Below are 24,652 nucleotides of genomic sequence, written 5' to 3'. Positions count from 1 at the left end.
AAGCACCGCGGGAAGAAAAAAAATGATAAACGTTTCCCATTCATTTTACACATATACGTATCATTCACTCGTGGAGTTACAACACCCCCTTGAACACGTCCATTTCCTTGAGTACTTAGACCGTCGCTTCATTGCCGGATGCCAGCGAGTTAGATCACTGCTTGCACCAAAGCACGGTGGAGGAGATATATTGAAAAAAAAATCGAGGAGAGAGGGTGGGGGGGCTGAAAGGGTGCATGTAATGAGGCACAGCCGGCCTGTGGAGGTACGGGAGGAGGAGGAGGAGAGACGGGGGGGGGGGTGCAAAGAGAGTGGTTTGTGGGGGGTGTAGTGGAGAGAGGAGGAGAACGGGGAGGTATGTTGCATTGCCATTGACGTCCGCATGCGTCACTCACCACCCGCAGCTTCAAGTGGCAAAAAGCTCTCGGCAGGTCCCTCCCCACGCGGACTGAGACCTACGAAACGTGCGCGGCGCACATGGTTACTGGGAAAGATTAGACGAACAAATGATGCTACTGATCGGGATTAAGCGCAGAGATTAGATAGTAAATCCACATCTGAAGCGGGAGGTTGTTTTTTTTTCCCTCTTGCGTGCTCTGTTCCCTCCGTCAACGGTAAGAATTTAAAAGTGTATTTTTCTCATGTCTTGTTTTTTGGTCATCGGAGATGTATTGCTGAGTCTTGTTGGAACAATACGCGCGATTTGTATTGTGCGTATGTGTGTGTGCGAGCGTTTTTTTAAATGCGCAATGTGTTATTTACTCAGGACTGGAATATATATAAATAGTAGATCGTGTTGCAGGGTAATTGGTTTGCATGCCAGATAAAATACCAGCGAAATGAGCAGCTGGAACATCACGCGCGAGTTGGGTCTTTCCATCAAAACCGTTACTTTAAATAAACCACGTGAGATCACTTTCAAGTGGCAGCGTGGTTTTTATTCTTCAAATCCACTCGTCGTCTCCCACGTCCTGTGTAGCAATTCCTATTGAACTTTATAATTTTGCTTCTTATTAAGGAGCATGAAAAGTGATGCTGTAATATGAATTAATTATGTGATGTATATATATTTAATGAGTCGTAAATACTTATGTGCACTTACTGCAACTGTGTTTCCAATTTTGTATTAACTTTTATTGACCGGTCTTGGGAAGAAAAACCGTGACATTTTTTTCACGAACACATTTAATTTTATTTTGTAAAATGCAGCTCTTGAATCGCCTGCGGCTCAAATTGCACCACAATAAATGGCGTTGTCTTAAATTGGCGCAACGCTCCTTGTCCGCTGTTTTTATCAGATACAAAAAAAAAGCCGACCGCCAACAAGTATACAAGAGGCAAGCGGAGGCGCCTGCTTTTTTTTTTCTGAAAGTCCAGACATCGTCTGCATGGTGCAGCCGGCCCCACGCCCAGCTACGCCTGCATCCCTCCAGATCTTGGCGCATCACTGAGCTGCTCTGGACGTCGAGACATCCCCTTGGAGAGATGCCATGAGGGGGGGATGGGGGGAAGCCAATTGAGTCAGCTGCGGCGTCGATTCTCCACCTCGCTTCCTCCTACATGGAAGAGCGATTGAAGCGCCTTTGCAACCAGCAGACATCTGCGACCTGATCACATCCCAAGCGACGGTCCTTTGGGCGAGCAAGACCTTACAACCACTATAATATGCATCTGTGGTTGTTGCCTCTAATACTCATCACTGCCCACCTTATGGAGTACAATTATGGCCAGAGCATTATAAGACCAAGGAGGAACGCCCGCAGTAAGTTCACCGTGCTGTGTGTGCATATAACATATGTGACTCGAGCTGTGTGTCCGCACACCTTACACACGTGTTTACACGTGCATTGCATGTCGCCATGAAACACGGCCGTCGCGCTGGATCGCAATAAGCGGCGCTTGAGTGTTTTTTTATTTCAATAACGATTCAATATATAGGCGTCTGAGCATGTCCCAGCTTATGCCGGGAAATACGCTAAATCGGTGCACAATGATTAAGCGTCAATCGATACTGCACATATCTACGCACATGCTAGCATATGCGATGCTAAAATACCACCTTATTTCAATGCAACGTCGATCTGTATTTCATAGCGCGTGTAAAAATAATAAACCCCAGCAAAGGTCAACGTGTCTATAACGAGTGCCGCGTATGATGCACGGTTAACTGCTTGAATACCGCGTGGTTCCATGCTCTCGGCTGTTAATCGGTCTCGGCGTTATGGAGTATTATTTAAGTGATACGCCATCCAAAACGACGGTGTCACGTCCCTAAAACGTGTTTACCAACAGTGCAAACAGTGACATTTAAATTATCGTTCACCGCGGTACGATATAATACATCGTATATCATGTTATTATTATTATTGCTAAACATCATCGTCACCATTACAATACGATATTAAATTGTACAATAGTTTATCACTGGGCAGAAGTACACCCACCAGAAATGTGACTTTCCTTTCATGATGATTTCCGAAACCAGAATTGACTTACGTTGAAAATCAGTCATACCAAAGCCTGATTAGTACTCCTCACGTTACACATCAATTAGTATAAGCGCATTATTTTTATTTCCATTATAATAACCACGATGTAAAGGACGTGATTTGTACGTTACAATTGTATATTCCCCCCCCCCCCCCCCCCCACTTTCTCGAGCGTCATAAGCGCTGCATGCAATTGGCCAAAAAATATAATGTTGCTTCAAAAATAACAATCATTCGTGTTGCACTTGTCGGGGTTCAATAGCGATTCGCATTTTCCTCAACGATATTTCGTATTGGACTTATTGGTGTGCCACGCGAGATGGGAGGGCGTGGCCCCCCCACTCATTAGCTGCCTAAGGGGGTCGGGCTCCATGGTTTGTTTATGCGCGGGGCTAGCCACACACATGCGGCCAGATGCCCTCTCTCACTCGGCGGCTCTTGAACATGTATTTCTCAAAGCCTCCCGTTTCAAGTTGCCGCAATATAAACGGCTTTGTCGAGCATTACGAGTCCACCCCAACCCCTACACATGCTCCGTTTTCGTGAGACGCCCCCTCTCCTCCTGCTCCCTAGACCCCTACCCACACCGTCCCTTCTCGCCCTCACTCTTCTCGCTCTCATCCATGGCTTTTAGAGAGCCGGTTAATGACATTAATGGTTTTAACCTCGTCCGCTCCTAGACTTCATGAGCGCAGCGATTTACGTCATTGGGATCGTCGAATCCTATGAACCTGTGCTCCAGAATTCAAGTGGCGAGCGATTCTTGTCTGCCCAGTCGCGCGAGACACTTCAAGTGCATCTCCCGTAATGAAATAAACCGTTTTTTCGTGATCGTCATGTGAGATTTCATGACCTATTGATACCCGTGGGTGTATGGATAGTGGATACCCAGGGCTTAACATGATTTACAACTTCACTGCAAACACTGTCTGCCTTCTTTGATTAGTAAATTAATGAGATAATTGTCTCGGCAATGCCTGCGATTTTTGTAATGAGAGAAACAGCTGCACTCAAACGTTTCTACTGAATGTTGGTGTCGGCAGTTTTTACGCAGATTTATGATTTAAATCGTGTGGTGCGTGCCTGCTTCAAAAAGTCAATTTAGGGCAATTGCAAATGTTACTTGATTTAGCCCATGGCTTTTTTACAACATAAAATAATTGCTTATTGTTATAGAGTAACCCAACACTTCAGTGGCTGGGGTTTGTGTTAGAATAAGGTATTGTTCTACTTCATGACATTGAAAAATGCAATTCATCCGTTTAGTGACATTTCAGAATACACTTGAACGGGAGTAGTTCTTACAAAAATAATTGCAGGCCACGGGGAGGCTAATGCTCTATTAATAGTGATGGGTAAAAGAGCAATGGGGAAAGGGATATGACTGTTTCAGATTTTCCGAATCATTCTTTTAAAATGCCAAATGCAGGACCGGGGGTGGGAAGTGGGTGGGCTTGGCTAAAATTAAACTTTAGAGGGCATTTCCACATACCCTACCAAATAGACGCTTTCTGCACAAGCTGCAGGTGGTGGTCACTTGGCAACCAAGAGCCCAAACAGTTTTGCATGTCTAGCCTTTTAAGGTGCATGGACTTTCTGTCAGAAACTATTTTATTGGACAAGTTATAAGGTCTATTTATGTACCAAGGTATTTCTAAACTTAAGTAGGGAGATTGTATTTCCGAATTCTCATAAATGTAATGCATTGTTTCCCAGAATTGCATTTTTATTGTAGTTCATGACTATTTCGTTGTTTGTAATGTTATATTACAAAGCAGCAGTGTTTCTTTATAAGTAATGTAAAGGGGCCTGAAAGCATATGGATTCGTTTTGCAGAAATACAAAAAGAGAGCTCAACATATTGCAGCAACTGGTAAAATTAATCAGTGGTTGACATAACAGGCCCAAAATCAAAGAATGAAGGGGTGTGGGGGGGGGGTTAATAAATAAAGCACACGACAGCCTGTGATGCAATTGTGTGATTCAGTGACCCTAAATACGTGACTATTAAATATAATGAAATAATTTCATCACGTAAAGATAACATACTAAAGGGTGCTAGAAAGCACATTTACAATTATGTTTGTGTAGTTGTGTTCCGTGCTTTTATGATCTCCCCCCCCCCCCCTCCTCCTTAAATGTTTTATAATTTGTAATTATAATGCTGGTGGAGCACACAAGGACAAATATCTCCCGTGTAGCCTGTAACAGACTGTTGTGGCAAGTGCTGCTAGCGAGCACCTATGAAGGCCGGCACGGCAGACAAGGGTGTGGTGTGGCCAACACAACGTCCGGCCGCCTTTGTCTCCTGAGTGGCGATGTTTACACATCGCACCAGGTACTCATGTGGCTGAGTCGACCTAGGGGAGGCCCAGGACTGGTTCAGATAATCATCACTGGTGTTGGCCGTGAGCGGGAATCAAACCCGGGTCGCCAGGTTCGTAGCGCAGCGCGCTACCCGCTACACTACCGCTCCCTACACACAATGCACTCACACAGAGACATTCTTACGACATTCTTATGCAAAAGGTCACACGCAGAGACTTGATAATGGGCACATCCGTTTTGTTTACAAAGAACCACTTTGCAAAATGAAGATGTTGCCTACTGGCTTGATTTTGTTTTTTACATCCTCGGATGAAAGGTTCTGGTTAGAAAAGTATAGCAAGTGTAGGAATCGATTGTGCTTTTATTGGGGTCATTTCAGCCCACGAGGGGATGGCTTTCACTGCAAAAGGCCCTTCCCCTGTCCCCTGCCCCGTCTCCCCCCCCTCCCAACTCCTGCCGCACACACAGGTACTAATTTCAGGCCGAGTCTACCAGAAGGAAGCTGTGGCCAGGTGTAAAAACTCATTAAATGTGCCCATGTTTTGAGTAAGGGAGAATGAGATTTAAACCGGGATTCATGAGAAATGTGGTCTGGCTCAATAACTACGGTGAAATCCATCATTCTGCCACGTAATTTGCCATGTAGAGCTAGTTTGAAAGTACAAGCCAGGAAATTAATGAATTTTACAAAAACCAAAGAAAAAAATACACGAAAAAACAGACTCACAACATGCCACACCGACTACGCTGAGCTATTGAAAGGGCGTGATAAATTAGTTTTGATGTAAAAATTTGAAAACAAATTTGAGGTTACGTTTCAGGTTACACTGATGTTGTGTGTGTGCGTGAAAATGTTACAAACCCACCTGCAAGATAATGAATTTGACCCTGCTGGGTACCCTGTAAGTTACAAATGTGGCCCCATATGGCACATGCCTATGTATGTACTATAGTCCCCTTGCACTCCCTCTGGTCAAAATGTCGTTTGCAACCAGTGCTTCCGTTTGCTTTGAGATGTAAAAAAAAAGTCCCATGACACTTTTTTACAACAGTAGACCATTGTGACCAATGTTCCATTACAAAACCACCCATTAAATCACAATTCCCCATAGCCATCTCCTTTGCCTTAGCATTGTAAGTCATCTTGTGGCACAAAAACAGTGGTGAATTTCTGGCATGGTACTGCAACCGGTACAAAACAGGGAGAACACGAATGGCTCAAATTCCTCTTCGTACTAATATAGTGCAGACATTCGTAATGGTAATGTGAATGTGTGTGACGCGTGAAGGAAATCGTGATTTAATTTCCAGAGAAGTTATTCAAGGGCCTGCAATCACGTAATGTAAAAGATAGTTATTAGTTATTCGCAATGTTCGAAATTCTAAAAAGATACAAAGCACCGTTTTTGTTTGTCAGCACCAATAACACTCCACAATACTTGCCGCTATTCCAATAGTACTTCTTTGTATACCGTATGCGTTTTTTATTTTTCTTGTAGGGTGCTCTTTGTGACATCTGCAACTAGTTTTAGACAATATTCACTCGTGCGCCACAGTTATATTGCATGGTTTTCATCATTGCCCTTTATTTTCACATGCTTTCAGGAGTCTGCATCCTATATTTCATTGAATGTTTTTTTTTCCCTGTCAAAAACACCCACAGACACTTTGTTTAGATTTTAGCATTGCAAAGAAAATGCGCACATTACGTGTATCCACATGCATACTTAAACCAATTCAACGTATCAGGTCAATGAAACTTGGAGCTGGAGCCAACCTTATAAATCTAATATCACAAAAACAGGACTTGCACTGCGATGACCTCTCCCCTGAGTGTTATGCCTATCATACTCGATGAGAAACACGTTTTCTATGTGGCTATCTGCCTGGATTCCTGTCTGTCTGCCTGCCTGACGCACACCCGAGTGCGCATCCACGCTGGTGATATCACCGCGCACATCTGCGTGATGACATCACCTGCATCCCTGCGCGATGAGCCGGGTTCATGCGCCAGTCACGCCTCCACCCCACCCACCCTCCACCCCCCGCCGTGTATCCCACGGAAATGTGTGGGATACGCTATAATACTATAACAGTACCGCATTCGCAAGCAGTTTTGCTGGCTGGCTGGCTCGCTAGCAAGGGGGAGGGAGTAAGGCAGGGGGAGGGGTACATCTCCTATTACACTAAATTGATTTATTGAAAAAAATAATATTGATTAAAAGCAATCTTTCGTATAATTTTGCAATTATATTAAATTACATTTTTGGGAAAGCACATGTATCGCTGTGTTTCCAAGTAGACCTAAACATTTGCCTTCAGAGGTGCCTGCAAAATTTAATTTCCTTTCAACCCATCACCAATGACATTAAGAAGGTTAATGCTTACCTCATGGGGTATAATGCATCGGGATTTCAACTCCAGGCCAAATGCACAGACCAAAGACCACAGCACATAGAAACTCAATGGATAATCCCATAAATATTTAAATCATAGATGCATTAGTGAGCCACAAAACAAGTCAATAATTGAGAAATAATTATAATTTGTACATCAGCCAGAAAATGATGTCATCCTTGCTATTGTGGCAAATGAAAGAGCTTCTACACAATAACACACCAATCAATATATTTGTGTTTGATACGTATGCTTGAAATGTATCACTAAGTTTTCATGTGTCGCATTAAAAAGTGTGGTGTGAAAATTAGATCCTTGGTTGTGACTTGGCTAGACAAATTTGTGTACCCATTAATTATTTATTTTAAATACACCATATTTTTAAGACATTGGTGGGCTATTGAAATATATATCCATGGGCTTTTACTTTGTTGCACTATATACCACATTTCTGAATTTAACGTCTTTTAAAATAAAATAAAAATGCAGTTCATTCTACGTCGTACAGTCATTAAAAGTAAATGAAGAGCCACCAAGCATGGGGCTCAATATAATTAAAACCTTTGCTGCACATTACAAATGTGTGTATTGTATTGAAAATAGAACTCCATGTACACTACCTTAATTATACATATTTTTACCTTTCCGTTTTCTAGAATATACTGCCAGCAGGTGTTTCCCTCTGAGCATTGTCGTAAAAAAGAGGCCAGAATAGATGGTAAGAACAATTAAGGTTTACGAACAAGCACACAAATTGTGAACTCTGTCATTGACGTTGCCAGTGTGGGTATTCCCAACCGTTTCTAAAGACGTGGGCCAGCATGGAAGATTTAGGACAAAAATGCCCTCCGGAGGTGATTCAGTGGAGGCCCCTCTCCAGCGGTGGCGAGAACAAAGCAATTGCCAGGCTCGTCTTCACCTTTAACCTACATATTGCCAGGAGGTCACCAGGCTGGCTTTCACGTAAAGTTAACAACCTCTCACGTTTATCAATAACACCATCTTAAAAAAGGAAACGTGCATAATGGGCAAAATGTCGAGCAATGGCCCTTCTTCGTAAACCATTTAATCTCTTTCGTCAGGCATGGGGCTCTCTGGAGTCCAATGTAAATGTCAAGTGGGGTGGGTGTGATCTAGATACCTCGCACGACCTGACTTTGTGCTTGCTCCCGTCTCTACAGCCTCGCTGGCGAATGCGTCAACCAATCCCCTGTGCCCGCTGGGCTGCGACAGCTGTTCCGGTGCCAACGGCTGCATTCGGTGCAAGTCTCGCTTCTTCTTTCACCTGCGGCGCACCGGCATGCGGCAGGTGGGCACCTGCCTCTCCGCCTGCCCCTCCGGCTTCTACGGACTGCGTGGGACCAACATGAGCAAATGTGCAAGTACGTGTCGCCTGTGCTCTCCAGGGCGCCTGGCTCTGTAGCCCAAACCGGGTTTTTTTGTTAGTTCTTTTTCTTCCTGTAGGAGGCAGAAAGGGAGGGTACGTGGCATCAACCTTCTAAGTCAGGCGTCGGCAACCAAAAGAACAAGAAGAGCCGTGGTTTTTTTTTCGAATTCGGTAAAAAAAATCTCAATCTTTTCAAGAGCTGCAATGCATGTGGCCCTTAACAAATGACGTCACGACGCAGTCCTTAATGAGCCGCGTGCAGATCCAGAGCTGCAGGTTACCAACCCCTGCTCGAAGTGAACCCCGTTCTCATGAGAGAAGAAACCAGAGGGGCCATAATCTTAATACATTATCATGAATTCAGTGCAATTCGCACAAGGTCTCACAAGCACGTTACATGCAGCCTATAGGAGAAAGCCTGTCTTAAAAACAGGTGAGTGTTAAGACACGGCTTAATGTTTTTTTTAACACTAAGATTCCCAAATATACTGAGGAAGGGAATTCCACAATCGTAGAGCCTGACTGCTAAAAGCTCTGTCTCCCATAGAACAAAGTCTGGTCTTTGGAATAATGAGTATGCCAGGATCAGTAGATCTAAAAAAAAACAAGCCTGTTTCACAGTATTCAGAACAATAATTATAGATAGTACGAAAAATTATGTAAAGCATTTTTTCAATCCACTGCTGCTTGAAGGCTTCCTCGAGCCTCGCTGATCATTGTGGGTTGCTTGACGATACTTGACCACACTGTTTCGTGTGGGTTGGTAAAGGGAGGAAGGGTGGCTCGTGACGGGTTCTGATATCACTCGCCACGGATCTTGGCCACGGCCGAAGATCGAATTAAGGCCACGGAGTTCAGATCACTGTGCCAGCGCTCCCCTGTTTAATTCCTAATTGAATGGAGATGCTCACTGCTGATAAACAGGCGGGCTTTACAATGGAGAGCAGCTCAGTATTGAAAGTTGAAATAAAGAGACAAGTCAATATTAATCATTATGAGACCTCCTTTGCCACTAGCAAGATATAGGAATAGGTTTTACCCTTTTAACTGGCACAAAAACTGACACCTTTTGCCGTCTTTTGGTCCAACACCAATGGAGACTAGGTTCTAAGAAAAGCCGTCTCGGGTGTGGACCAATCAAATTCAAGGACAGTGCATATTATTATCAGAGTTGTCTTTTTTGTTTGCATTTTGACTGCTTGTGTTGTGGTTATTGCAAACATAATGCCTTGAATAAAGGTGTCAGTTTTTGTGCCATTTAAAAGGGTAAAACCTATTCCTATATCAATATTAATCATTGGATTTTTTTTTCAAAAGCAGGTGTCTTGTCTGAGAGTATTGTTTTGAAACCACTGCTAGGAACCCCGGTATGGATGCACATTTATTTTCTCAATGGGCCGCCAGGAGATGGACTGATATTAAATTGAATGTGGCATTTGAAATAAAATATTGTACACATACAGCATGGGTGTGCAGAATGTTAAGCAAAGTTCCTAATAGTTAACTTCCTCTTTGTAACCCATTTCAAATAATGTAAATTTCCTTTGAACTAAACACCACATTGTCAACATGTATAGAACACTTTATTCATGTACTGTAAACCTCATAATTTCACACCAGACCTCAAACCCTGTGCCATTTAATTGTAGCTTATAATTTACTTATTGCTGGGCATAGTTGGGAGCTGCACAGGTGTAACTTTAATAACACGTTCCTTTGGTGTTTTTGGAAACTATAATGTATGAGCAGATGTCTGCTTAGTTTATATCCATGAGTTAGTTTGAAATAAATAAGTTGCGCAGTTCACAGCAGCAGAGGCATTTAAAATACAAAATTTAGCAGATTTGTCTAAAAAATACAGCTTTGCTCAGTATAAGCCATGAAAGGCGAACAATGTCCTTTATAAGAATGTTTAATCCGCACAGCTTCTGGCTCGGCTTCATTTCAAGGTTCTTCCATTTTTGTTAAAATCTGCCTTTGTGGAAAAAGTATAAATCCACTTATATTTTGAGCCCGTGAAATAGTGAACCTCAGATATTCAAGGTTGTGTTTTGTATTAACCAGTACTGTAGGTATTGACTTACATAAACACACACATGTCGGAAAAGCACTCTATTTGACACAACCCTGTACTGTAGTTTGGTTTGTGTTCATAGAGGAAAGTTTACAACACCATCGCCCGAAAGAGTTACAATGGAGTAGTTTTAAAAGTAAAAAAAAACAAGAGAGAATAGTTTTTGATACCATACCAACATCTTTCTCTCTGCCCTGTTCTTAACGTATCAGTGAATGTAATTGAAATGCATGGATACAAACAGTATTAAAAACACATCATCCAGGAGGTTTAAAATAAACTCAAATAAATATCTAGAAAAAAATGTTAATCTGTATAATAGAGATTACCTGTGTTGTTTTAATTTTGTGTAATATATTGACACTATTATTCTAATTTGTTGCTTCTTGCCCCCCCCACCCCCTTTCATATTTTACAGAGTGCAAAGTAGACAACTGTGAAATGTGCTTCAGCAACACGTTTTGTACCAAATGCACAGAAGGTTATTACCTGCACAAAGGAAAATGTTATAACACTTGTCCAGAAGGTTTCTCCACTGCAAACCAGACCATGGAATGCACAAGTGTTGGTGAGTATTTACACCTTTGTCCACTCATTCACCACAACAATTCACAGCCACTTACTTTGGTTTCATCTGATACTTTTGCATATGAAGCCAAGTAATATGCTGTAAACGAAGCATGTTTTGTCACGTTTTTAAGATGGTAATTATGAAGGAGCTACCATACATTCTAATATAATAGGTTTAATGCCCAAAGCCAACATTTATCCACCAAAACAAAGTCAGGTTTTTTTTACTTTTCAGTGAAATGCCGAATGTTTTTGGAGGGTTAGAAGCCACAAATTACCACTCAATTTTGTGAGAAATTTAATATTCGCAAGGATGGAAAGGTTCATGCGAAGTTATGTAAGTATAGTATATAAAGTTAATATTGATGCAGACAGTTTTGGCCAAAATTCACAAATTATTTCTGACAATGGGTTTTTTTTCATGCAGATAATAAATGTTACAAGTACATAAATGGCCATGACACATGAGTGAAACGTCTTATGTCCATTCCCTCCCACTTTAAATTGTGAGTTCTTTGAGAAATCTGATATTGCACCTGTTGTGCAAGCACGGTGATAATCCCAGGATAATTTATACCCATGAACGTATTACTTACAGCAGAATGTACGTGCATATGAAAATAGTGTGTACATTTTTGACATATATAGCAAAATATTAACTTTACACGTGTGTTAATGTGCATTATGTATTGTACCACCAATAAATAGTTTGTTGCAATCTTAATTTTAAAAGTGGGATATTTGAGTAATTTACAAATTCAGTTCTGTTATTTATAGAATTAAAATACACATTAACTTTGTAGTTAGTATTACTGTAAACAATCCACTGATTGTAATTTTTGTTGAATATATTACATCAGAAATTACTTTCACACAGCATCGATAGAGAGAGATTCAGTCATCAACTTTCACAAAAAATACATAATACACATCTCAGTTTCTTTATTTCTTGGATAACGGCTTTGTGAATTGTAAGAGTCAATATACATTTTTACCTTAAATGGTATATTAAACACAGATTTTTTTTCCCCCAGATATATTTCATTAATACACAATTCGTTAATTCGGAACTAATGTTGCTAAATAAAAACACTGATCTCAGATATATAACTTGCTTCACCCCTCGTGTAAAAAAAAACACGAAACAGAAAAGATGTAATCATTAACATGCGATGACGTTCTCCCCTGGTCATTACCATCTTTCATGGCTTTGCGATGTAACAATCCGTCTGGCTCCTGCACCGAGTTGATTTCATCGCTCCATCTCCACGGTGAAAATTTTCTCTTTTGCCTGCCAATCCGGCATAAGCCCAAGCCCGCCGACTTTTCCTTACATTCAACAGAATATTGCGTATGTTCTCTCATACATGTGTGCCTCTTTTCTGTGTCTAAACGTAATCCAAGTGGGCGTCTCTCCATATGTTCTTGTGCACATTTTTTCAATGTTGCTTTGTCACTATCAATGTTTATGGCCACATGTCATAACAGGTGATGTGCAATAATTGAAAACTCATTTTTTTTTAGGCGAATTGATACGTTGCTTTTAAGTTCAGCTGTACAAAAACAATGCAACCTGCTCTTGTCTACCTCTGTATTTCATAAATTTAAATTCTGACCGGCCATCAATAACTCTCCAAGGTATACATAATATGCTGGGTTCCAGTTTGTGTCCATCAATGATATATGTTTCATCATTTTATTTTCAATACTTTTTGCACGTGACATTTGTTTTGCTCACATTTATGTAGCCCAACTTTTTAGTCTTCTTATTAAGTGCGTCCATCATTTCCGTTAGTTCATTTAAAGATTGTTTTTTTTTATATATATATATAACGACCGTCATCAGAAAATATGAGAAGGTTAATGTAGACTCACCTCTCTCTCTCTCTCTGCCCAACCCCCCTTTTCTCTCTATTTAAGGCCTCGACACAGAGGCATTGGGTCTCTGTGTGTCTATGTTGTGTGTCTATCTGTGTGTCTGTGTTGTCTCTCTCTGCTTGTGTGTCTGTCTGTGCGTCTCCGTGTCTCCGTGTCTATGTTTCGTCTCTCTCTCAAATTTAGTTCTACCTGATGACGGTTGCTTGTGTTGCAATCTAAACGTTGTACTCTATTATTTAATGTATTTTCTTTCTACGTGACTTTACCGAAAGAACCAAAGAGTAAGGTTAATGTAATCTACATTTATACATGTGTGTTTATATGTGTGGCTGTGTTGTTTCTATCCAGTTTTTTGGAAAATATCTTACGTCTCTTCGAATAATCTTGGCCAAAGTGCGTTCCTCCTTTTTTGACTCCCCTTTTCTTGGGTGTTTGGTACCATCTCGATGTAATCTCACTGTAGCAGTCGCAATTCAATAAATGTTTTTTTCATGGGTTTTTTTTTAAGTCCTCTGTTTGTGAGAGATTGGATGACTGCATCATTTTCCACCGAGTTGATTATTCTTATCATTTGGAATAAAATAGTGGAACATGTAGAGGTCAACCAAGCATGTGAGAAAGCCAGCTTTTAGGAAAAGGTTGCTTTACCAACTACCGCATCCATAATAATAATACCCATCATTTTTTTCAGAAAGACGGGTGAATATTGAATACCATTTTGGCTCGCCTTTGTATACCTTGAATAATCATGTTTAGTGGTACGTACTCTGTGAATACTGTATAACCAATACAGTTATTAACAGGCAATCATCTGTGTGTATGGAAATAGCTATTCCTGATTATTATTTTTTTACAGAAAAAACATGAATTCAGAAAGTAAATAATGTTTACTTATTGGTCTTTCTTTGGCATGTCTCGAGAAAGGCATAGTAAACATAAGCCTCACATTTTCTTATTATGCATGTTTATACCTGGAAGAGAACAATTCTAAAAAGAACCACAGGTAGTGGGGACTTCAAGGTCTCAAACATTTATGCCTGCTGTTTCCTTAACAAGCTGTTCGGCTCGATCTCAGTTGGAGATCAGCTCATACCCAACTATAAACTTTAAAAAAAAATCATAATTAATGATTGATGATTGTGCATTGGTAAAACAAAGTTACTTTTCATCTCTCCAATCTATTTAAGGTTTGTCCCACATGTTGTTTAGTTATGATGTCCGGCATTTTGCTCTAATGTACCGACAGGGGGGGTTCATTTCCTGAAGAAGTTTCCAGCACTTGGAGCAAATGTTGGACGTCAAATCGAACGCGATGCAGTACAACCTAAAAACACAACGGAGAGCCAAACGGCACGACCTAAAAAAAAACTTAGCTTGTCTTTTTTTCTTGACTATTGCAATGTCTTGCCCTCGGGGCCCAGAGTAACCTCCTAAGCAGACTGCAGTCCATCCAAAATGCAGCCACAATGGTGCTCCCTTGGACTCCTCTTTAGGACCATATCTCACCTGTGTTCATGTCTCTGCATTGACTTACAGTTTAAACCCTGCATCAAGTTTAACATTCTCCTTCGTGTGTTCAAGTAAGGCTTTAAAATGGCCTGTTCCACCATACATCCAGGAGTTTATTCAGCCACACACTCCGCTAAACAGCCACACACTCCACTGCAATCTCCACCATCCACCGATCGAGCCCTACCGAGTGTAACCATACTCCAGGCTTCGAACCTGGGGTCCCACCACCAGACTTTTGATTGTATGGTGCCCAGGCTCTGGAATTCCCTGCCCTTCATTGTCAGGAACTTTCAGTCAATGGAGACTTTTAAGGCCGAGCTGAAGACCCCACCACTTGTTTAAATAAAGGCCTATCCCTCTCTCTAGTTCTCTATCTTGACTCTTTAATATTTCTCCCCCCGGCTACTTCTCACTTATATTCTTCCTTTATATGCATGGTGATCTGATATCCATTGTTTAAGGATGCCGTTTATTAAACTAAATTATTATTATTATTAAATCCACATTGTGTCACCAACAGAAGCATTCGAGTCCTGTTGCCCACCAATTTGTCATCCTCCCCCGCACCTCCAATAAACACGATTGGCTACGTACGGTGTGAAAAGAAGTCCAATATACGGAGATAATTCTCTTTCCTTTCTCTCCCCGCCCCCCACAGTGCACTGCAAGGTAGGGCCCTGGGCAGAGTGGGGCACGTGCACCAAGCAGGGACGCACGTGCGGCTTCAAGTGGGGGCAAGCGCTCCGCAGCCGCCACATCAACCAGCTCCCATCCCCCGACGGGCGCGCCTGCCCCCAGACGCTGGAGACGCGGCGCTGCCGCGCGCCCCTCCGCTTCTGTCCGGGCGACGGTGAGACGAGCCCCGCGCCCTCGCGCTCAGCACGCGAGCGATTCACTTGCGCACAACCACTGCCTGGGAGCCGACGAGCCGAGCAATGCACCGATGACGAGGGGTGGCGGACATGGGCCGAGCTACAGTGGGTTTTGCCACGGAGAGGTTTCCTTTGTTCGAGAACAGCGGCCGCCCCGGTTAACACTGCCAGAGTATTAACCGTAAAAATACAGGCCGTTTGCTGCACAGTGGACATTATGGATTCCGTAATGTTATTCGTAAAAGGGTCATGCCACGTGTGCCAGCGTCACAGCCCAAATTTTCCAAATTTAAGAAATGACCCCTAAATCACGTAATTGGGTATCCATCAGGTAACATCTACTAAAAGCATTTTTTTTACTAAACGAGTGATTTTATTTTACCAGGTTATGTCCCAATAAGTTATATAGCTCTTTTTCAGAAGCAACCTGGCCACAATGGATAGCCCAATGAAGTGGCTTCTCATAGGGCATTGATAGCAGCCAAATACTCTGAATGCTTGTTTATAGATTTGGAGGGAAAAACCGGAGAACCCGGGAGAAAAGTCTAAGCGAACACGGAGAGAACATGCAAACTCAAAATATAGAGGGGTCGTCAGGCTTGGGATCGAACCCACGACCTCCTGAATACCAAGCGAGGTAGTTAACATCTCACCACTGCAGACTAAATCTGATTGGAAAGTGCCTATGTGATGTATGATCCATAAAAGTGTTTTTTTTTTGTTAGATCGCGTAAATATATAAATGTGTCGTTAAAACCCATGCCACCCGACACAGCCAACTAGTAAGGGTTGTCACGTAAACAGAACGTGCCAATTCGTCACTATGTACAGCAACACCGGTGTGTTGGAGAGCCAAGCCACAACATTGCAGCAAATTTGTACATGGAAGATTTTGCAACACAAGCAATAGCTTCACGCACACTAAAACCATCTGCTTGGTTTGATATGTGGATGACAAATTAGTGGTGCCCACACAGAAAATATACAATGAATGCATTTCTAAATCATCTCAACTCGCAAAACCCATCCATCCAGTTCACCACGGAAGTGGAAGCTGACAGAACTCTACCATTTATGGATATTCTGCTCGTACGGGGTCGAAATGGCAAAATAACACACAGTGTTTACCGAAAGAAAACGCATACTGACGACTATCTGAATGCAGAGTCACACCATCACCCTGCACAGAAATCTGCTCTTATAAAGACGCTCATTCATCGAGCTATGAAAGTGTCAGATGGTGACAGTCTGAGAAGTTAAATTAAATGTTAAAGAAGCGCTGAAAATGAACGGTTACAATAATGCACAAATCAACAGGGCATTAAATGCCAAAACCAAATCAAATAACACGAGCATTGAAACTGCCCAAGTAATTAAAACGATCAAAATACCGTACATTGCGGAAGTAACTGATAAACTAGACAGATGTTTGGAAAAACAAAACATTCGAGTCAGATTTGGCACGGTGCATAAAATACAGAAATTAATATCTGGTACAAAAGATGTATTACCGAAGCTATCAACAGAAGGTGTGTACAGGATTAACTGCACATGTGGGAAATGTTATGTTGGGCAAACAGGACAAATGATCAGCACGAGACTAAAAGAACATCAGAGAAATATTAAATTCTCCCAAATGCAACTGTCAGCAGTAGCAGAACACGCATGCCAACAAGGACACTCAATTGATTTTGATAATGTTGAAGTTCTGTGCAAAACTAGCTACTACTGGCCAAGACTAATTAAATAATCTATCGAAATTGAAAGAAAAAAATTACTTTAACTGTTCGGATAGCTACCGCCTTAGTGCTGTGTGGAAGCGAATCATCAAATAATACATTTTAAAAATAATACATATTTAAATGCATGCCTACAAAGGGCAGCATAGTTCAATAGGGATTACCGTTGGTACGGCTATTTTAATACACACATCAGACAGGAAGGACAAGTTCAAAGGGCTCGCATAATGCATCATGTACGTTGCCTCAGTAACCCCCCCCGCCCCCCCCCCCGCCACCCCCCCCCCCACTTTGCACAAGAGCACAGAAGCGTGGTCACCACATCTACGCCTCTATATAAGGAACGAAACAGTAAGACTTCTCCACAAATCTGGCTGTCGCCTGATGAAGCTAGTTGTAATCACTGGCAAAACGTCGTACTCAGATTGTAAATGTTGTGGCTTGGCTCTCCAACACACTGGCGTGCTGTACTAGTGACGAATTTGCACGTTCTAGGAGGAGTGTTCCAGACAGTTGCATTGGCAAAACTAAAAATCGCGCAATGTTATGACCGTCTTCGTTTGGCGGGTGGATAAAAGCTGCTATGAGGATGGTCTATATTCCTTCACAAGCTCGGCAAGGTATCGCGGTTCGTTTGCAGAGAGCTCCGTGTGCAATAAACGCAACCTTGCGATGTATCCCGTTGAGCAGCTGGGAGCCAATGCAGCTCAGCAAGCACTGGGCGGATTCGCTCGGATCTTGCGGCAACCATCACGACACATACCGAGGGATTTTGTACACGCCGCCGCTGTGGCTTGCCCGTGTCTGTTGCTCGACATCCCGAAGAGTGGCGAGTTGCCATCGCTGATATAATACTGCGCACACGCCATCGTGTTGGTGTTATCGTGAGTCAACAGCGGCTGAAAGTGTCGTAGAGCCCTAATAATGGGAAATGTCAGGACCTGACCCGTATTTTTCACGTGGCGATCAAACGGCATCATGGTCAAGCGTGAATCTTGAAATGGCGTGATTGCCAAAGCTACTAATTTATGGGATGCTTATTCAATAAGATTGTATTATTCGTGACATCTGCAGGAGTATGTAAATAAGAAAGCAATCCCACTGCGTTCAAGAGATAATTGTGAGCATTGTGTTAAAATACCAGCAGTGCAAACGCTGCGCCAAAAGCAATCTGCATACTGCACTGACATTTAAAAATAGACCATGGTTCATTTGTACTTGCTTGCCAGACTTCTGGTGGGAGGCTTATGTAATTGTGCCCTTCTGTGCATGTCTTTCCACATGTTCGTCCGCATGTGCGCATTACAGTGTCAGCCTAGCCATTGCAACTACACTGGAGTATTTAACGTATCGCTCAATCTTACCACTTTAATTTAAACAAAACGTTTATAAGGCTTTCATTTAAAAAAAATATTTTATACCCTCATGTAATTCTAACCCGTAGTGATGTCACAGTAGGAATCCACACTTTGGCTTGGCACATCGGCACACACAGTGGCCTTTATTCACTTTGAGCTGGAGAAAATCAACTTTGGTGAAGAAAAAAAAACGTTCGTAAATAATTAAACAACTCTTCCTAAAGCAGCACCCATAGTGATCTTCAGGCAGATGTGCCTATCATGCCACATGGTTTATCGTTGCCTAATGCAGTGTCGTTTTCTACGACTTCAGTGTTTGCCAAAATCAGTGAGTTTCATCTCCATTAATGAGTGCACAATGGTCGGTTGTATAAGAGGGCAGTCGTAGCTTCCACTGGTCATGTTCATACGTTCCACAACTGTGGACACAAGCGTTGTGTCACGTTTGAAAATAATTCAGGTGATGTCACGGAGGAAGACTCATTCGAAATATTTCCTGTGAAATTTTTCACTTTTATAGCTTTGATAAATATTACACTTTTTCCATAGGTACAGTATTCTACTACCGCTATTTAATTTATTTTTGCCACAATATTTGGGTCGGCATTGCCAACTGAAATAAATGTGGGACATAGCACGCCCAAATGGTGCGGTTGTTACATGTCACTGCGAAAGAGTTACTGTTACAAGAACGCTTTAATTACATGTCAAACACACAACTATTGCACAGTAAATGCTAACAGTGCGATATTTTATAATTGACCATTATTACATTGCAACGCAAGTAAATATTGCGATGTAAAATCTTGGTACCACGATGAGAATTTCATTAAAGCAGTCCACATCTTATCCATGATTTCAATATTCTAAAACATCATTGTGTATATCTTCCACTTTCCACACAAGCAATAACTTAGGCGCTGACATGGACATGTGCTAGCACACTTATGTCACCACTGGCACATGCACAGACGCAGACAAAGACCCCCCATATTGCTTGTAATAGACTGTTGGTGGGGCAAGTGCTGTTTGCGAGCCGGCATGACACATCTATGAAGGCCGGCACGACACACGAGGGGGTGGGTGGCCAACACCACACCCGGCCGCCTTTGTCTCTCCAATAGTGATGTTTGCACACCACACCAGGTACTCATTTGAGGCTGAATCGACCTGGGGGGGGGGGGGGGGGGGCTCCATGACCGGTCAGATAATCGTCGCCGGTGTTGGCCGTGAGCGGAAATCGAACTCGGGTCACCGGGTTCGTAGCGCAGCGTAGCGCTAACCGGGACACTGCTGCGCGCAGACACACACGCACGCGCACGCACGCACGCGTGCGCGGAAGCACAAACAGCCCAGAGCATGCGTGTGGTTTAGTGACACAGATGATCGAGGTCAGGACTCAGCTCACCATGCAACAGGCCAGAGGCAGCATACGCACGCATCATGCCGGCTACGACTGAAACACGGAGTGGCCCCACGTTGATAGTGTCCGTGCGCGTCTGGCAAAGGGGCCTTCCGAGGGAAGGCTTAACAATAACAGTGAAGAAGCAAGACGTGCACTTCTCGGAATAGACAGATAGTTGCACCAAGGCAAAAAGAGAAGGTTAATCCGCAGCTTGTCCTCGCAATCTTTGGCTCTGTGTTAATGGAAGAGCGGTTGTTTTACTGGCCACCATTGGCTCTTTCCGCCTGGATCCTGTTACTGTATTTTAAGCAACCTTCCTGGTGAAGTGGGTTAGTTTAACTCGCAGCCTGGTATTGTTGCTGCTCCCACTCTCTTGTTGTGTTCACGTGAATATTATAAGTTATTACACGGAAGGAAAAAAGCAAGAACTTCCAGTGAAATAAATGTTTATTTTTATTTTTTATAAACTGAAAAAAAACCACTTTTGAGGGAAATAAAAAGAGAAATTTCATCAAGAGCATTGCGCTCACTATAGCCTACCGTGTGACCCTAGGTATACCAGGCCTCAGGAGCAAAAATCCCTTCACGGCCTCTGTAATTGGTAACTTAAACTTTGGAATTCACGAGAGGCTACGGAAAACACTTTTACACATCTTAACAGCTCGATAACACGTAGGAGCATTCACAGGTCAGACACCATCATTTCTCCCGTCAGTTTTATTTTCCCGGCGAATTCAAATGCACGTTTCGGTCGCCTTGTAGCAGAAAATCTTAAACTAATGCTAAATTAACTAATAATCAAAAGGTCAATACCTAAATATGTAAATGGAAGAGAATAGGACTCTTAATTATTACAGACCTGTATATTCATTTTGTTGGTGCAGCCCTAGTTTCACCCGAGTCTCACCAAAAGATACAACACAAGTGGCTCCAACTATTGAAAATAAGCATTTCATTTTTAAGAGACCCATTTTAATTTAAAAAAAGTGTTCCCCATTTCTATAATAAAAGCCCCACACTCAATCAACTTCAAAAGTACCAGCCAACACTATTGCGGTCTATAAGTGAATAAATAAATAAATGAAAAAAGAAGATAGCAATAACCCAGAACTGATAAAGCATTTGCTTTTGGGCTTGTTTAAAATACATTTCTCCATCTGCTCTGTATCAGACGCTTTGGGGATAAGAACATTAGATGCAGGAAGCAGTGGTTGCATAATCTCAGACCGACTCACTGGCCAAGAGCTTTCATCGTCCGCCTGAGACAGTGAATTTGATTTCTGGTGAGGTTCCAACTCGCAGCTGGTGCCCACCCAAGGAGTGTTCACTGATGTGGTACCAGCTAACAGCCCTCTGCTTGGCTCTCGGTACTGGAGACATGAAATTGGATTAATATGTTCAATCAGTGGTTTGGCCACCTGTTTTAAGAGATGATTGGATTATTTGTCACCAAGGTTGGCAACAGGACTTCACTTCTCACGGCATATTTTCTGGGTTGCTGGCAGACTGGAGTAGACACATGACCAGTAGCTACAACCATAGCGAGAGGTATACTGGATGTGGTGTGCCGGGTCACCTATCTCGACAGACCGGGCTGAATTAAGCCCTGGCTGGCAACTGTGAAGTGAGCAAGTGGAGCTGGAGTTGATGGTGACAGGATATTGACTCGGTAGTAAGAAAAGTCAATACAATGTTTCTGTCTCAAGCTACACCTCTTCAATTAAAGTGCTGCTCCAAGTGTTCAACAGTGAACTTAAAAAAAATGTCACGATTGTCTAAAATAACAAGTGAATTTCCCGACTGCATCTTTTTTTGATGTAACAATGTATTCGACTGGAAAAAAAAGGTGGAGACGTAGTGGTAAATGATCTAGACGGAGAGTCTTGAGATTGATCGATGCAGTAAAACTGGTTAAGGATATACATGTATCTGTGTGTCTGTGTGTCGCAAATTAGCTGACTAATCTACTGATACATTTTGCTAGTAAGACCCTTTGAAACCAATTATCGTGCATTGCTTTGTAAGCGGATGACCACAACAACAGCGATGCTTACTAATGACCGGTTTACCAAATTCACAGGCGTTTGTAAAATACTCGTTAATCCTACGCTCATCCATTTTCACACCCACCCTGTTTGATTCACCAGATGCTACAAGTCCGAGGAAGAAACCAAAGAGGAAACGGAACAAACAGCAGAAAAGCCATCAGAAGAGACCAAAACAGCAGGCGGAAAGAGAGGCGGATGCCACACCAGCGAGCGTGTAATGATCCAGAGAGTAAGGGGGAGGCCCTGGACAGTCTTCACTATGCTGCTAAACAGTTGGACTGGCACCTGCCCAGACTATGCACTGCATCTGCAACTCAACAGCGCGACTTCCTTTTTTTTCGCGCCAAATAGAATCTTTTAGCCTAAGTTGTGGACTCTGAAGGACGGGCAAATAATTTTTTGAACAAATCTATTTATAATCTACCTGTATATATTCGGGTTGTTTTTTTTTTCTTCAAATGGAATGAGGTGAAGAACTTGACGTGAGATAATGGAGGAGGGAAACGTACTTTAAAGTGTCTTGGTTATTTTTGTCGTCTTCTTTCTTGCCCTGGACATTGTGTGAAAAGACGGGCTTTTGTTTCATAAATATAACTGAAACAGGGGCATTTCATTCGCCTGCCCAGCCCCCCTCCCCCGCTATTATGTTTAATGTCGTAATATTATTTTTAAGTTCGATTAATATGAAGTGGGCCCTATCACTTGATTCCTCATTGTGAAATGTTCTACGCTGCATTGCAGTTTACTAATTGCTGGCAACTTTACTGCCGTTGCCAAATGGATAATGGCAGCAGAACATTCTGCCGAATATATATTGACAATTTTATTTGGAAAGCTTGGCGACAGCACATCATTTTGGATGGACTCTTCACTAACGGAACTAGCACAGCATTATTGGCTGTGTCAAACATGGTCATCTACACGTACGGTACTTCAGTCAATTCACGATTAAAACGTGGCAAAACACACTCTGTGCGCATCCGTTTTCTTAAGCAATTGTTTGACATTCGCATATGATCACCATAATGTTTTGGCTGTGCCTCTTTTGAAAGGTTAAAAACAAACGTGTTAAAGCACCAGTCCGTAGACGGAGCTGCTGCTGTGGTGTAATGGTTACCACACTGGACTTGCAATCAACAAGTCGCCGGATCCATTCGATCTCCTGGCAAAGGGCAACTTTCTTAAGGCCCCCTGCCCCCTACCTCTGCCCAGCCAGCAGTATAAACGCACGCACCACAGTTGATTGGCAGGCCGCGTGCGGCGGGGTAAAGTGTGTGTACGTCCACCTCGCCCAAGACATGTGGCCAGCATGGAAGATGGAGGCCAAGTACCTTCCAAAGGGGATCTCTAGAGCTTCCTCGAGTGGGGGGGGGGGGGGCTCTTCCACCAGTAGTGGCGTGAGCGAGCAAACAGCAGGGGCGGCACCTTCACTTTGACTTTCCACGCCAACAATCTGACAATGCCTCGCTTCACTTTGCACACACGCACCTCTGATTAGCACGGTTGCCTACGTATGGGGTGAAGGACGTTCCACGTACATGCAATCGTTGAGCTCGTAGAGTAGAGGCGTGTGCATATTGACTTCCCAACATGATTGACGCTCGGAGATCGTTGCACAAATCTCAGCTGCAAGTACAGAATGTAGTTCGTCGATGATATGGCCAGAATTGCGTGATGATGGTGCAGCTGCATTGCATCATATCGCGCGGCTGCATTCCTGAATGTGGATGCAGTGGTACGCGCACACGCCGAGATAACGTGCATTCGATCATTAAAGCACCTTAATAACCAAACGCTTTACTTTGTTATTAGCTGGGTTGAGAAGCATGTTTCGGTTTTGTTTTTTTTTCTGTGCGCGCGTGATAAAACACCCGTTTTTAAAGGGACAGCGACGTTCGGCGGCATACGCGTGAAGAAACGTGCGCGTGTGTGCGCGTGCTTACAGAGAGAGAGAGAGCGAGGGAGAGCCACGAGACAGAACAAAAAACACCTAGGGATCAAGTGCTTGCCTTCTGGTATAGAATGCGAATATATAATTTTTAAGTGAACAGCAGTAAAATATTTAAAATAAGGCGAACGTAATAGAGCAATTGTATGGCGATATAATTTAAGCAAGTGGGTGAAAACATGATAATTTTTACGATATACCATCTCATGACAATGCATCCGTGTACATCTTAAAACGAAACTATCTTAACCACAGCAGTAAATATGTGCATTCATAGACAAACTGTTTATGCTTTCCATTCTAAATTGGAGTTGAAGGAGCTGGTATTTTTTACTGGTGTAAAAAAAAAATCAGCAATCGGTAAAATGTATTTGAATCAATATGTTAATATATATTAAAAGTAACATGTAAAAACTAGTATTTTTGTAGTTACCATCTACAATGTGGCGTTTAATGTATTATGTTCAATCCGAAGCCACTCCGAAAGTATTGCTTTGAAGGTGCTTGTGTATCCCCTTCTAGAGCCTGTTCACATGATGTAATGTGTTTTTTTTGGTGTCAAACATATTTTTAATAAAGCTGGTGTATATGGCTGGTATTGTTATTATTGCTCTAGTTCTACACAGTCATTATTTTATTCATGTATG

General features: G+C 42.5%; 1 protein-coding gene across 1 annotated transcript; it reads left to right on the top strand.

The window, feature by feature from the left end:
• The first annotated feature begins 331 nt into the window (after positions 1-331).
• LOC116941583 (R-spondin-2-like) lies at positions 332-24,597 on the top strand. Its single transcript, XM_032952775.2, has 6 exons — positions 332-614; positions 1,299-1,762; positions 8,396-8,596; positions 11,094-11,243; positions 15,294-15,485; positions 22,157-24,597. The coding sequence occupies exons 2-6, from the start codon at positions 1,666-1,668 to the stop codon at positions 22,273-22,275; spliced, it is 759 nt and encodes a 252-aa protein (XP_032808666.1). The 5' UTR covers positions 332-614; positions 1,299-1,665; the 3' UTR covers positions 22,276-24,597.
• Positions 24,598-24,652: the final 55 nt, after the last annotated feature.

The sequence above is a fragment of the Petromyzon marinus genome, chromosome 12, assembly GCF_048934315.1.
Source record: "Petromyzon marinus isolate PM22_M1 ecotype Great Lakes invasive population chromosome 12, UKy_Petmar_22M1.pri1.0, whole genome shotgun sequence".
In the NCBI taxonomy this organism is placed as follows: domain Eukaryota; kingdom Metazoa; phylum Chordata; class Hyperoartia; order Petromyzontiformes; family Petromyzontidae; genus Petromyzon; species Petromyzon marinus.
The sequence above is the reverse complement of the archived record's forward strand: the minus strand, read 5'-3'. Positions and strand labels throughout refer to the sequence as shown.